Source organism: Saccostrea echinata, unplaced genomic scaffold (genome assembly GCF_033153115.1).
Source record: "Saccostrea echinata isolate AGI-Se365-2 ecotype Australia unplaced genomic scaffold, CSIRO_AGI_Sech_v1 ptg000024l, whole genome shotgun sequence".
In the NCBI taxonomy this organism is placed as follows: domain Eukaryota; kingdom Metazoa; phylum Mollusca; class Bivalvia; order Ostreida; family Ostreidae; genus Saccostrea; species Saccostrea echinata.
The window spans coordinates 1,181,464-1,196,702 of NW_026889773.1; the positions used below are offsets into that span (position 1 = coordinate 1,181,464).

General features: G+C 31.5%; 1 protein-coding gene across 1 annotated transcript; it reads left to right on the forward strand.

The window, feature by feature from the left end:
• Nucleotides 1-158: 158 nt before the first annotated feature.
• LOC133191692 (ERO1-like protein beta) lies at nt 159-14,495 on the forward strand. Its single transcript, XM_061327428.1, has 16 exons — nt 159-317; nt 2,887-3,006; nt 3,970-4,053; nt 4,456-4,515; nt 4,968-5,044; nt 5,411-5,484; nt 6,626-6,746; nt 6,893-6,933; nt 8,242-8,253; nt 8,971-9,063; nt 10,494-10,663; nt 10,944-11,020; nt 11,131-11,200; nt 11,323-11,409; nt 11,974-12,113; nt 14,166-14,495. Exons 1-16 carry the CDS (start codon nt 213-215, stop codon nt 14,215-14,217), a joined length of 1,383 nt encoding a protein of 460 aa, XP_061183412.1. The 5' UTR covers nt 159-212; the 3' UTR covers nt 14,218-14,495.
• Nucleotides 14,496-15,239: the final 744 nt, after the last annotated feature.

Here is a 15,239-nt window from a genome sequence, read left to right on the forward strand (position 1 = left end):
TCATTTAAAAGTTTTTAAACAAATTACCATTTTAGTGTAATTAGCAGCTTTAAAGTTTAAGGACTATATTTAAGCGACATCATATCCTGTTATATGTTCTTTAGTTCACTGTATATTTAGAATCAAAACAAAAATTAGCATATGGATGTCTGCGTTAGCGGTTAGGTCTTAGATGAAGCGGTATAATATAATAATCATATAATAAGTGATAAATGACTTCACTACTGATAAAGGTTTTGATCTTCTCAGCCATACTTCCATTGCTGTCGTTTGCAAAAAATGGAAGTAAAAGCCAGTCTAATTCCTGCTTTTGCAAGGTAAGAACACCCAAATTCGAATTTCCTCTTCAATTTCATCAGCTATGTACATGCTGCAACTCGGATTAGTCATCATATTTGCCATATTTCTAGTATTATCAACTTGAATAATATGAAATGGAACTCAATCTAATCAGAACTTAAATCGAGAGCATTACAATTAACTTTGCATTTCAAAAAATGAATCAATTGTTACTGAAAAGAAAACATTGCATTGTTCAGTGATTTAATAGAAGCTAGAAGTGTACTTTCACATTTTTTGCAAAAGCAACACTTTTAGATGTTTCTATGTTAATATGGTCAGCTTAGCTTAGGCGTCGGAACCAGGGGGCTGGGGGGCTTAGCCCCCCTATTTTTTTTGCCCCCCCCCCCTTTCAATTTGCTTCTGATGTCTATACTTAGAATACCTTTATATCATAACAGGAAAGGAGAAAATTATTGTATGCATGGCTGGATTGGAAATCGAACCTGGGACCTCCCACTTGCCATGCAGGTATTCAACCACTGAGCTACCAGGTGGACCATACATTTTCTCTGTTACAGATTTCATTGTTAACATTGACCACTCTGGACTTTCAGGTGAAAGTCCTGCCAGGGGCAAATAAGATCTTGGGTTGTGTCTTTGAGAGCAAAGACAATTTAAGGAGGAGGAGTCTAATGTTTTGGACCCTGGATGTTGGCCAGTTGGTAGCTCAGTTGGTAGAGCACTTGACTAGTAATGCGGGGCTTCAAGGTTCAATTTTTGATCCAGCGATACATTTTCTCTCTTCCTGTTATAGTATTTTCATCAATATACATGATGGGATCCCTGAGCTGTAGATTAGCAACAGGGAAGAGCAGCATATGTTATCATAAGTAGAAACTAACAAGTTCAACATTATTGTTTTACAACTCTTATTCAATTTCCTCAATCCCTAACCCAAATGGTTTTCGTAAACCCAGCATCAATATTGTATAACATACAGTTACATTTTTTGTAAGTTAAATAGACATCTAAATGCTTATGCCTTCCTATGAGTCAAAAACAAAAAGGTGGAATATTGATTCAGAAAGAATCATTGCTGTGTTTGCTCTGGATGAGAGTACTTTGTTTTTCTTAACATTGAAAGAATCTGTTACAATGATGTGTCACTTGCCTACTATGAAAGAACTAACTACTACTAGTTGGAAGCATATGTCTGTTATACAAGTATATTACAATAACAAGTATGTTAACCATTGTACCAGTATTTTGTTATGCTCATTGTAACATATGTTGTTAAGATAAGGTGAATACATGATTTTGCTTTTTAATCAAAAGTATTAAAACTGAATAAAAACTTCATGTGCATATGTAAATCTTAAAAAAAAAACAACATTGTGAGACAAAGTCAATTAGTCATGAGAATCATTGTTAAAAATATAAAATTACACAAATATTCTAAATAGAATGAATGTTACGGACAGATGATACATTAAACAAAAAATGGATGCTTGGATTGGTATATATTTTTGGACCTATTTTGGTTGTAAATGATGCGAATAATAAATTTCTAAAATATTAAGAAATTGTAAACTTACTATGATGTCCAAAATTCTACCTTTCTGAACAATCCTTATTAATCTACACAACTTTTTCTTACTTAATTCACATTATTGTAAAACTTTGAATAAAAAATTAACATCAATGCAATTAATTTTATTCATCTTCCTTATGTAAACACGACTTTAGTTGTTATTTTCAGGATTTTTGATAAAGGTTTGTTTGTGTCATCTGTCCTTAAGTTGCACTAAGAAAGAAAATTAAAATGCAAAGTTAAAGATTGTTCAATGGTGTTCTGCAATAATTGGTAATTTAATTTGGATAAAACAGTTTCACATTAAATATTCTGTAACTACACTTCTTAATACCTCACACAGTTTTTTTCCCTAATAAATTTACACACCGTTATACAGTATGATGATGTGATAGTGTAAAAGTGCATGAATTAATCCCTCCATTAGAACTGAAATAGCCATAAGTACTTTATAATGTGATAAATTATTTTTAAAAACACCTGTTACCCTGCTGAACTGATAAAATTTGATGACAGAACAAAAATTATTGCAAGAGAGTTGATTCATTTTATCTCAATAATGCAATTATTTTGTAGGTATACTGCTTTAAAATGTTTTATTGATTTCAGAATTGAATTGATTTTTCTGGTATAATTAAAAAAAAATCAGCCATATGAGAAATGTTTTATTAAATAAACAGGAAAAGAGATGGAGATAAGGAAACTACCTCCCATTTAGTTCTCATTTAAAAAATGAAATATAAACATCACAATATGTTTTTATATTTGATGGTTTTTGAGAGAATAAAATATATTGCATACTGTACAAACTGCAAATGTTAAGAATTTAAAGTTGAATTTTATATTAATTAACAAAAATAGGCACATGTTTGAAAGATGTGTCCCATATGGATATTTTAATGAATATAAACAGGGAACTTTTTCACTCCAGATAGTACAAACTATTGAGTGACATGAAGTTGTATTTGCTAGAATATATAAAACCTAGCTAGATGTTTCTCTGTTTCATTTAGCTACAAGGTGAAGTAGATGACTGCTCATGTAAGGTGGAGAATTTGGACTCTCTGAACAACAAAAAGATCTACCCCATTCTCAAAAGCTTACTACAGCGGGACTACTTTAGGTATTTTAAGGTAATGTGGAGGGATGAATCTACTCTGATAAATTCCATATTAAAAAACCATTGTGCTTCACTTCTGTTTCCGAATATTTTAAGGTGACAATACACCACAGAGGATGTTTGTAAAAGACTAAGGTTAAAGGTCATGATTTGTAAGAGAGGAAGAAATTTTGATAAATGTAATAGCATACATTGTTAAAAAAAGAAGAAAAAAAGCATCACAAAACTTGCAAGTCCAGCACTAATAATTAGGAAGTAGTACTTCAGATTTTGAGTGTATTGAATGAGCATAAGGAAGAAGTTCTTCAAAAAATAGTTCTGATTATAAAAAGCTTTGAGAGAGGAATATGATTACATGTTGATATTACAAAACATATTGGATCAATAACTGGTGTGGTTGACTGGTACCTTACCACTGACCTTGAGTAAATTAGAAAATTTCAAGCCTATTGGACACATGACATTTCAAAATTTGTGCCCTGCGGATGAAATTGAGGTCTAAAAGTATTATCAGCATTTGTTTGGTCTGAATTAATTTCGTGACCTTTAGTAAAGTTTAAATTTTATATCAAGCATATGGAAACTTTATGTCCTTGTGGATAAAATACTGGCCAATGGATTTATATTATAAGCTTCAATAAATTATCAGTATTTATTTGACGGAAGTAGATGGATAAGATATCAGTAGTCTGCACCTGCCGTAAGGTTAAAACAAAAGTGGCTAGGATTTTTAAGTTGGTGGATATAATAGAAAAGAAGGAAAATGTTGTCCAAATACATGCCAGTACATATATTTGTACCTTAAGTTTTAATTTTAATTCGAAATAGATAGTATAGAGCTTGTTTAAAGTATGATTAGCTTCATTTATAAATATGCAGTTTTTAAATCAGTCAAGAAAAGAGCAAGATTGAAACATGGATGAAAATTTTCAAGAATAAAGATTCCATGGGTGTGAAGATAACTTGTCTGTTTTAGGTGAATTTAATGAAGCCTTGTCCATTCTGGTCTGATGATAGTCGATGTGCTCTAAAGGACTGCCATGTTCAGTCCTGTTCTGAGGTAATAAATCTTAACATTTTTTTAGTTATCTTTAAGACAATTATTTAAAATTTCATTATTAGATTGATTAAGAAATTCATCTTGACATAAATCCCTGATTAAAAAAAATATGAGTATTTGTAAACATTACATGTTGTATATACCTGGTACATCATATACTTTCATTACAATTTCATATTAATTTTATACTAGCATGTAAAAATAAATATTAAAAAATGAGAAAGTGACAATTCTTTTTTATTATTTTCATCACCAGCAACATTAATAAAGGGAATTTCTATAGACTTTCCAATTCAATATTTTTGTAATATGAAGAGATCAGTAATGAAATATAGATGGAACTTTCAATGGAAGTGAAGCTTCAATGGCAAATCAATTAAGATGAAATTATTTCCTTTGCAGGATCAGGTGCCAGAGGGATTAAAGGCAAATGGCAATGGAAATCCAAAGGAAATCAATAAGGTAGCAGGAATAAATCAAGTCTTAGTGATTTATTTCATGTATGTGTATGTATACTGCAAGCAAATCAGTCCAAACTATATGTATAGAGATTGGATGCCTATTTAGTTTGCGCGAAGTTGCCACAAATGCAAATATTCCATATTACAAAATTATTATAAAAATTCTGACTACTGATAATATGGTGTACTGATGTGAAATTTAATGAATTGCATTCATTTTATGACTTAAAAAAAATGTAAAGTGATTGATGTCTGATAATCTTCCACATACATAGATTATTACTTTCTACACAAGTTTAAGTGTTTAAATTTAGAACCTCTCTTATTCATTGTAAGCAGTCAAGTCACAGAGCCTGGTAGTATCCTTTTTCATATAAGGTTAATGCAAATCGATGCAATATTTATAGTGCAACAATATGTCATGAATGTGTAACTATATTATGATTTTGACAGTACTCAGAAGAGGCTCAAAAAGAACCTGAAAACTGTGATCAGGAGAGAGAACTCAGTGCTTTAGACAGGACCATTAGGTGAGGTATACCTGTAGTAATCATACAGTACTGTAAAGGTGGATTTTTACTTGTGTATTTAATTATGCTAATTAGAAGCAAGAAAATTACATGTGGGAGTTATTTCCACTGGGACTCACTATGTATTGTTAAAACTGAATAAAGTATGTTTAAAGGCATTGGTATACAGGGGGATATTTATGAAAGACGTCTTGCTGAATATTTATGAAAATTACTCTGTGAATAACAATATTTACAGTACCAAATTTGTGAAACAAAGGGTATTAACAGTTCTTCATTTTACAAACCCTGACAAAGATTGAAGTGTCATTTATAAAGCCATATTGAAATTATGTCGTAATTTATAGAATTGTTTGTCTTATTCAGTGCTGAGAGATTAGAGGCTTTTAAGAACTGGACTCGTCATGATGATAAGCAAGAAACCTTTTGTGAAATAGATGGTAATTATTTTTTTTTTCACAGTATGCAAAACTGAACTATGCAGGATATAAGATTAGAAAAAGCTAATTTAAAAAAGAAGGGAAAAATTGTTACTGATTATTAAAAAAATGATTTTGGGATCTAATTATGTGGGTTCCATATAGTGATCAGTCTTTCTGTCTATCTGTTAGTCCAGTATTAATTGTCCAGAGAACCTTCTCTCCCCTTAGCCCATTATACATAGAGTACCCATGGGCAAAGTGTGTGCAGTGTCTTTGATCCAAGTTTACAGGTAAAAGGTCATGGTCAAAACAGGCCTCTTTGAATATACAGTTTAACTTCGGAATCTCAAACACTGATATATCGAATACCATGGATATATGTTGAAGTGTTAGAAGTCCCAACCCCTTATTCTTTAAGTATTTTACCCGTGATTCTCGAATCCTCGGATATCTGAAAGTTTTTTCTTGGTCCCATTGAGTTCGAGAGAACGGGGTTTGACTGTATTTCTCCAGAGCATGTCCAGAGTCTATTTTCTCCCCCCTTAGCCCAATCTGGCTCATACTTCACCTAAAGAGTGTCCTCAAGTAAAGTCAAGTTGTAATGTCAGAAGTAAAGGTAGAAACAATCTTTTTTTTTTTTGTAAAAATCCTTGTCTTAAGTACTGGTATGTAATTTCTGTTTCTGAAAGTTTGGCTCACACTCCTTTGATCAATAATAGAGAACCCTTGATCAAGGTTGTGCACCAAGTCTAAGGTCAAAGTCGAAGCAAATTTTGTGTAAAACTTGTTGGAGTGGGTAATAATTTATGATTCTGGTATCAATAACTCAAAAAAATTAAAATCAAACTTTGAAAAAGCAAATTCATTGTTTTCTTCTTTCTTTCCTTTTTTTTTGGTACTTCTTATAAGAAGGAAATTCTCTTCATTACCCCAAGAAAAAAAAACTTTCTGAGAAAAAAAGTTCTCTCCATTTACAGTCCTTTACAAGTTCTTTTGTCTTTATGACCTTTATAATATAATTATCCCTTAATATGGCCATCATCTCAATGAAACTTAGTGTATTTTCCATTCAATGTTGTAAGAATCTCCTAGTAAAAATCTGTACATTTTATTCAATACATATAAATACATGTACTAATGATTTCTTTTCTATTGTAAGATGATAATACCCCTGACTGTCAGTATGTAGACCTCCTGTTAAATCCAGAGCGATACACTGGCTATAAAGGAGCCTCCCCTCACAGGATCTGGAATAGTATTTACGAGGAGAACTGCTTCAAGTAAGTCAGTATATTGTCCATCATAGCGAAGTCTTCTCATACTGTGTCTGTGTTACCTTTAAAGGTTTTTTGTTTTTTTTTTTCTTTGTAAAAAATTACAATGAAAGAAAAAAAGTTGTGTAAAATTAGATATTCTTGATTTACAGACCAGAAGGCACCGTGTATGGGTCAAAGAAGGCACTAGCAGGTAGGAAGTAAAAAAAAAAAACGATAATAAACAATGTTATGAATTCTAGAAAATTTCATGGATATTAACTTACTGATACTATATTACCTGAATGTTCTCTGTAAGCAAAATTTGCTATGATACACTATATATCATTCTAAGATTGTTTGGTAAAACATTACTTTTCTTAGATATTAACTTCTTTATGTTCAGATTTTTTCAGAGGTTTGTTTAGCACACAAAACAAATGTTGCACATTTTTGTTTCTTTTTCTTATTTTTGTTGAGCAATCTCAATAAATCGGTAGACTGTGACAGTTGCACTCAAAATTGAAAATCATATTTTACCTACTAGTATTTCAAGGATTATATAATGGTAATGTCGCTGAAATGGGAGCTTTTAATTTTTTAATTTACTAATTCATTTTTCATGAATTTCTACATTATGTATTTGTCCAGAAATATTGATGTTGAAGGAATATATTTTTTTTATATATATTTTTCCTAATCATTCTTTTTATGTTCACATGTGGTTATGTTGATAAATGGAAGGTTTGTATTGCTTTGAATCCATCTTCCTGGGTACAAAGGTTGATTATCACCAATGGATATGATCCTTAACCAAGATCATTTAGATAAGGTCAACTTAATTTGTTTTACAGTGTAAAATTCGTGTTTGGGACATATATTTAAGTTCCAGGGTCATGGGAGCTCATACATGGCACCAAGATTGCTCATGAGCACAGGCTTTATCTTGCCCCGAGTCAGTGTCATAAACACTAGATGTTGCCAATGAGCAGAGAATGTGCCACGGCCCTTAACCAAGGTCATTTGGACAAGGTTAAAATTCCAGAAACTAGAGGCATAAAATTGCTTTTTAAATCCATTAACTCTATGATTGAGGAACATAAGAAGGTTCAACTTGCCACAAAAATTGCTACAAGGAAAAATGTCATGACTTAGAATAAAGTGTCATTTGGATTAGCTAGGTCAAAGGACAAGATGGGAAACAGGGTGGTAAGCAATGTCATATGCTTATTTGACCATAAATTTGTAATGCAAGAATGGAAGAAGTTTGTATTTGATACAAGAAGTGCTTTGTCTATGGAAAAAGTCCAATTAAGACGACTATAATTTAAGGATAATGAATGCATATAAATGTACATGTATATAATAAATGTAAAGATTAGTACAATCCATTTCCCTTGCCTTATTTTGTTTTCCTTTTTAAATTTATTTAATACACACAAATGCTTAAATAATGAGGATTTTTTTAATGCCCAGTAAGTGACCATTATACTAATTTGAAGATATCCCCATTTCATTACAGGCTCTTTGGAAGGTATGCTGGTGTTGCTTTTATATTTATAATCTGTGTACTAACTTTCTCTTTTCTCTGCCTGCAGCTCAAAATGCATGCAATAAAAGATTGATGCATGATTTACAACTATATTTAGTCCATGTATAATACATGTATTATGATTAATAAGATTATAAGTCAAATAGCTTACATAGGCACTGTTGTTCACTTTGTATGTTGTTGTGTATTCTTTTTGTTTTTAATTATTATTAATTTTTATTTAGCTCAAAGAGCTAATGAACTGATCATTGTTTTTCCTCTCTCTCAAATTTTCAAAGCTGATTACAGTCATAATACCATGAAAATGACTATTTATATAATCCAAACTACTGTCTATTAATTAATCTAATTGTGTTCTATTCAGAAGATTAAAAATATTCTTTATAGTTTTCAAGTTGAATTTAAAAATGAACTAAAAATTTGGAGAATGAACACATATATGATACGCCTGATCACTGTTCTGGAATGGTGGCACAAATCTATCTTTGCATGTGAAAATTCTCTTTTCATCATGATAGTTTAATCTTTTGAATTTCAAAGTATTCTAATATAAGATTATACACACTAGCTAGAATGTAGTTGAAAGGAATACAATTTAGTATTTGAATGACAATTTTTTGTTTCACTCTATGTGTATCACTTTTGTGAGAAAATTGCCATTGTATTTAATTCAGATCATTTATTCCTTTTTTGAATAAGGTCTATGTTTGGAGCAGCGAGCTTTCTATAGACTTATATCAGGACTCCACACCAGTATCAATCTTCATCTCTGCAACGAGTACCTCTATCCCTGTGAGTTAAATACTTTGCTTTCAAGAAATTTTGTGTAGTACATGAATTGAGTATTCATGCTTCTTGTGTAAAACTTTAACATTTGGGGCTTTTTCACATGCATGGAAAAAATGGATGTGTATTATTCAGTAAGAGTGGCAGCACCAGAGAGTGACTTCCCTTCTTTACCAAAGTAAACAATTAGTAAAACAAATTATACATGTAAATCTATGGATAAATTGTAAAAGAAATACACATGCAGTATACTGTACACCCTGTATACCATGAAAGTACATTGTTTACTGACAGAGAAAATTTGTTGAACAAACCACAAGATCTGTGCCAAATTTATCTTTTTTTTCTAATCATTATGTAAAATTTGAATTTTTTATATGTTTATCAGAATTTTGTACCACCTTTCTTATGTCAGCTATTCAGCTATGAAACACACATTTATTATATTTCAATCTTTGTTGTTGGTCAATAATAAAGAAAAAGAATGCGTTTGTCATTAATTAAGTTCTCTCTTGCTGGAAAGAGATAATAGCCCTCCAAATCACAGCTGTAAATTGCAATCAAAACAAATCAACTCCTCTAAGGAGGTATTCATTTCATGATTTAGAAGACAAAGCCAATGGAGATAATTATTTCAATTAAAAATGCTCTGCTAGCTTTAGAAAAGAAAATCTTTGAAATTGATAATTATTTTAACATATCTAAACAGATTTTTAATGAATAAATTTTGTATCTGAAAAAGTTATGTTCTGTACAAGTATTTTTAATGAAGTAAAAATGTTCACCATAAATAACAATTTAGGATGTACAGGTTACTATCAAAGGAAATATTTAATTTGAGGGGTTACAGTTGCAACTCATTTCACTCTATTAAACTACCCACTTTTAATCAGATATCATAAGCCATGCAATTTATGTACATGTTGGTTTTTTGTGGAGGAAACTGCATCAAACTGATCTCAGATAGTTTTTTTTTAACTTTTTTAAATAAAAATTATAAATCAAACCACAAAGATACACAATGCCTATATAGCATATCATTTCTTGTACTGTTTGTGCAGAGGCTGAGCTTATATACAAATGAATGATGTTCTGTATATTCATTGACAAGGATCATAAAAAATTTCAAAAAAAATTAAAAATGTAATTTGTAATTTAATTAATTACTTTTGCAAAGTAATTGTAATTTAATTAATTACACATTTCAGAAAGCCTGTAATTTAATTGTAATTTAATTGAAGAAAAAGTCAAAGTAATTGTAATTTAATTAATTACTTTTTAATGTAATTGACCCCATCCCTGGTATATTCATTCCTAGAAAATTACAACTTCATAGCCAAATATGAGACAAACTATTGTCTGAATTGATCAAATGCTTCCTCTAAATGTTAGCAGGTAATTGCCATTATACATACAATTAATATAATATTTTTCAGCAAAAAATTTATTGTCAGCACCAGAGTTCAAACCAAATACTGAGGAATTTATTAAGCGATTTGACCCTAAAGCAACTAAAGGTCAAGGACCACAGCGACTGAAAAACCTGTATTTCACATATCTGGTAGAGCTGCGAGCCCTTGTTAAGGCTGCACCATATTTAGAAGAGGTTTGCTACATTAAAACCATAAACCATTAATTATTTTAATAAATTAATGTAAAATATGTTTACTGCAAAGTGCCAAGAATGAACAATGTTAATTCATTATAAATGTATGTTATATCGTAAAGATCATAATGTGTTTTAAAACTACAAGGAATGAAAATCACTCCACTATAAGTATACAGGAAAACATAAATTTAGTTTCACTGCCAGATAAATATATTTTCATTTCTTTCCTTTTTGTTATTTATTTTTATGCAAATATTTGCATTTTTTCTAAAACTAGGAAGATTTTTTTACGGGCAATCCGGAAGAGGAAAGGGATGTTAAGGAAGGAGTCAAAGACTTACTTAAAGTCATCAAGTAAGGCTCAAGTATCAATGAATACATTTCACAAATTGGCCTGTATCACTTTAGATATTATATTGATTAATACCACATTCTGTAAGAATATGTTTTATGTTTTATATCAGATCGTTTCCAGACCATTTTGATGAAAGCAACCTTTTCAAAGGAGATCCAAAAGTAGCAAAGAAACTTAAGGTACTTCGAAATTTTTGAATTTTCTTTTTTAAAGTTTATGAAGTGGGTACAGGTACTTAATTCTATAAAGAGTGAATTTTGAAGAAATTAATGATTCTGATCAAATATATTATTATTTGCAGACTGAATTCCGTGAGCATTTTAGAAATATTTCCCGCATCATGGATTGTGTTGGATGTGACAAATGTAAGCTGTGGGGAAAATTACAGGTAGGAAACACCTTCCAAATTTTGTTAAAAATATTTTATGTTATGAAACAAAACATGATTCTTTTCTGGTCAAAGCTTGTCCATCATCAATCCATCTAGCTGTCTGTCTGTTGTACATTTTAGACCTCTTCTACAGAATCAGTGACCCAATTTCAACCAAACTTTCTTGTTTTTCTACAACTAAAGGGCTTTCCTGGGGGAGATAATTAGGAAATAGAGAAAATAGAATGGTTTGTGTAAAAATCTTTTCAAGAACCAATGGACCAAAAAAGACAAAACTCAAGAGAAAGTTTCTTTATCTAGTGTGATTCAAGTGTGTTCAATTTCAAATCATTGCCCTGGGGCTAGGATGGGACCAAAAAGGGGTCAAAGTTATATATTGAAAGCTACGTGGAAAAAAAAAAAGCTTTAAAAGAGGAGCAAATATTTGTATATCAGCAACCCAATATAATGAAGCTTTGTTCAAATTATGGCCCTTAGAAAATTTTATCCAGGAAAACATTCTTAAAAGACTTGAACAGAAACTTCATGCAGGTGTATTGAAATGCTGTATGTGTTTTCCAGGTACAAGGTATGGGAACAGCTCTAAAAATTCTGTTTTCTGGAGACAGTATAGGATTACAATCTACAGTGAATGCCAATCACAAGCAAAAGTTCCAGCTTAGGAGATCAGAAATTGTTTCTCTGGTGAATGCTTTTGGAAGGTATGTTTCTTGCATGTTATTTGAATGTTGTTAAAATAATACATTGATCTGAAAACCTCAAACAATTTTTCTTACCATAAAACAGAGATATAAATGTCAAATATTATTTTGACTGTCATCTATTTTTTATGCCCCGCTATGAATATGGCGGAGGCATATAGTGTTTGTCATGTCCGTTTTCTGTCTTCCCATCCTCACACTCTGCATTTAGCTCAGTTTCAAAGAAACAGTTCAAGATATGTAAACCAAATTTTATACAGAGATAAATATGAAAACTTTTCAACTTTGGCAAATTTTCTGACTGTGACCTTCCCTGTGACCTTGACCTCATTTTCCCCCGATTTGTGTACAGCTCAGTTTCAAAGTTACTATTCAAGATCTTTTATATATTCATTTTTATAAAAACTCATATATGGATATATATTGGCAAGAACTTTACAACTGTGTCATTATTTTTTTTTTTTTCATCTTGTCCCTCCTATTACCTTTTTTTTTGTCTTGAACTTGGTTTCATCAAAGCAAATATTGTAGATATTTCTATAAACACACTGATACATATTAGTGGGAGCTATTCATCTGTCTGAATTTTTTGACCTTGAAATTTCTATTACCTTGACCCTCGTCGCCCGTGTGGCGCAGTGGTTAGAGCGTCTGCTCTAGAGTCGCGAAGTAAGGAGTTGATCCTTACATCGCGGGTTCGAATCTCACTGTGGGACGTGGAGACCGGTCTTTCGGATGAGACCGTATAAACCGAGGTCCCGTGTCACAGTAGGTGCTGGCACGAAAAAGATCGCTCACTGCTCAATGGCCGTAAGTGCTGAGTATAGGACAAAATTTGCAGCTCTCCACCGGCAAGTGGTGGCGTCTCCATATGAGTGAAAAATTCTCGAGAGGGACGTTAAACATCATACAAACAAACAAAAACCTTGACCCTCTTATTCTTCATTTTGCATTTATATATGATTCAAATAAGTGTTTAAAGCTCACCTAAGCTGAAAGCTTGTGAGCTTTTTTGATTGAATAGTGTCTGGCATCTTTCTGTCATGCTGTGTGTTGTCTGTAAACATTTCACATTTTTCAACTTCTTCTCCAGAACCACGGGGCTTATTTCAACCAAACTTGTCAAAGCATCCTTGGATGAAAGGAATTCAAGTTTATTTAAATGAAGGACCTCACTGTCCTTCAAGGGGAGATAACTAAAATTTAGAGAAAATTGAATGGCATCTTTTAAAAATCTTCTTCTCAAGAACCACCGAGCCAGAAAAGATGAAACATAGGAGAAAGCTTCATAACACAGAGTAGATTCAAGTTTTCTCCAAATTATGACCCCCTGGGGTAGGATGGGGCCACTTTAGGCTATCAAAGATTTGCATAGGAATATAAAGGGGAAAATCTTTAAAAACCACAGCAGAAACGAAAGTGCTGCACACAAACAGATTGTATGAATTCATGACCTCTACCTATGACCTTTTGACTTCAAATAGATAGGGGTCTTCTTTATATCATAGGGAATTGTGATATTAAATTTTCTTAAAAAAGCTTTAAAAAAAAAACAAAACAAAACAAAACCAGTTATCATCTGGAAAATAATATTATTTGTAATGTAGGATTTTTGACCTTGACCTATTGACCTCAAAATCAAAAGGGATCTTCTTTAGGCCATGAGGAGTTGTGATATGAAATGTCATTGCAAAAGCTCGGAAACAAATGCATAAACAGAATGAATGACTTTATAACCTTGACCTTCGACCTCAAATTAATAGGGGTCTTCTTTAGGCCATAGGTAGTTGTGGTATTAAACTTCATTGCAATAGCTCAAAGGCTTCCTGAGATATCATTCAAAAATGAAAGTGTTACACACAGACAGAAATATAGATGGATGGATGGACAGACCCAAATTAATATCTCACACTTTAAATGAAAGCAGGGGACAAAAATGCACAGTTAAACATACAAAAATAATGTATTACACAGAAATGTTCAATAGATACTGGTACATGTAAACAATAAAATTTGTTAATATCTGATTGTTCTTCATGTGTCTAATTTTAGACTCTCCAGTAGCATCCACACTATAGAAAAATTTCGTAAGTTGACAAGCTGACAGACAGAGGACAATGGTGCATACCCAGGGTAACTGTGGAATCTCCAGATGTCTGATATCAACAGTCTACAACAATGGATCTCATTTCACTCCATATGAGTAGTAACTGTAAAACTCTAGATATTGGCAAGATTATATTTTATTTTCAATCTTTGGGAACTTACCCCAATGTTTCTAGGTTTTTTGAGAATACATGTAAAAAGTAATTTTTATTAAAAGATAACAATTCGTAGGAAATTATAATGAGATAAACTGTGACATCACTAGATGCTCTTCTTTCTTGGTCATAAATGTAAAAGTTTTTACATTCCATGCATAGTTCTTTGGGACCTATTTTTTCCTTCTTATGTTGTACCTACATGTACATGTATAAACTTTGGAATATGTTCATCTTAACATTATTTCAGGAAGAAAAAAAAATAAGGATTTAGAATTGTTATTATTTTTTTTATGTGTTGTGAATAAAATTTTAAAAAATCTAGGTGCAATATGAGAAATACAAAGTATATAAATGTAGACATGTATTTATATATTTTTTTTAATATGAAGATTGACAATGAAGTCTTATTTGTCCACTGTTATGTAATTTGTATTTATATTGTGCATGTTTGTACATGTATGTATATCATGTTATTGGAATACATAGAATACCTGCAAGATTGTTATATAATTTGTTGAATCAGCTTGTTAAATTGTGCATTATTTATTTCTCCTCAGTATTCCAAATACTAAGTGATATGCTAACAAAAAAATTGATAAAGGAGTGATACTTTGTCCATTATGAGAAAACTCTCTCTTCATAAGGTTATAGTATAGTCTATAAATATTTCACTTTGTGTTCATCTAGGTGCTGGATATAAGAATGTTATGACTACACATGTAGAAGAGTCTGTTATGGTTCTCTATACTTTTACAGCAGTCTCATGGAGACCATCTATATAATATCACTACAGTCAACACATATTATATCCAATGAGAAATCCATTATTCTGTATTTCTTAGGAAGTGAAAATCATCGGTTG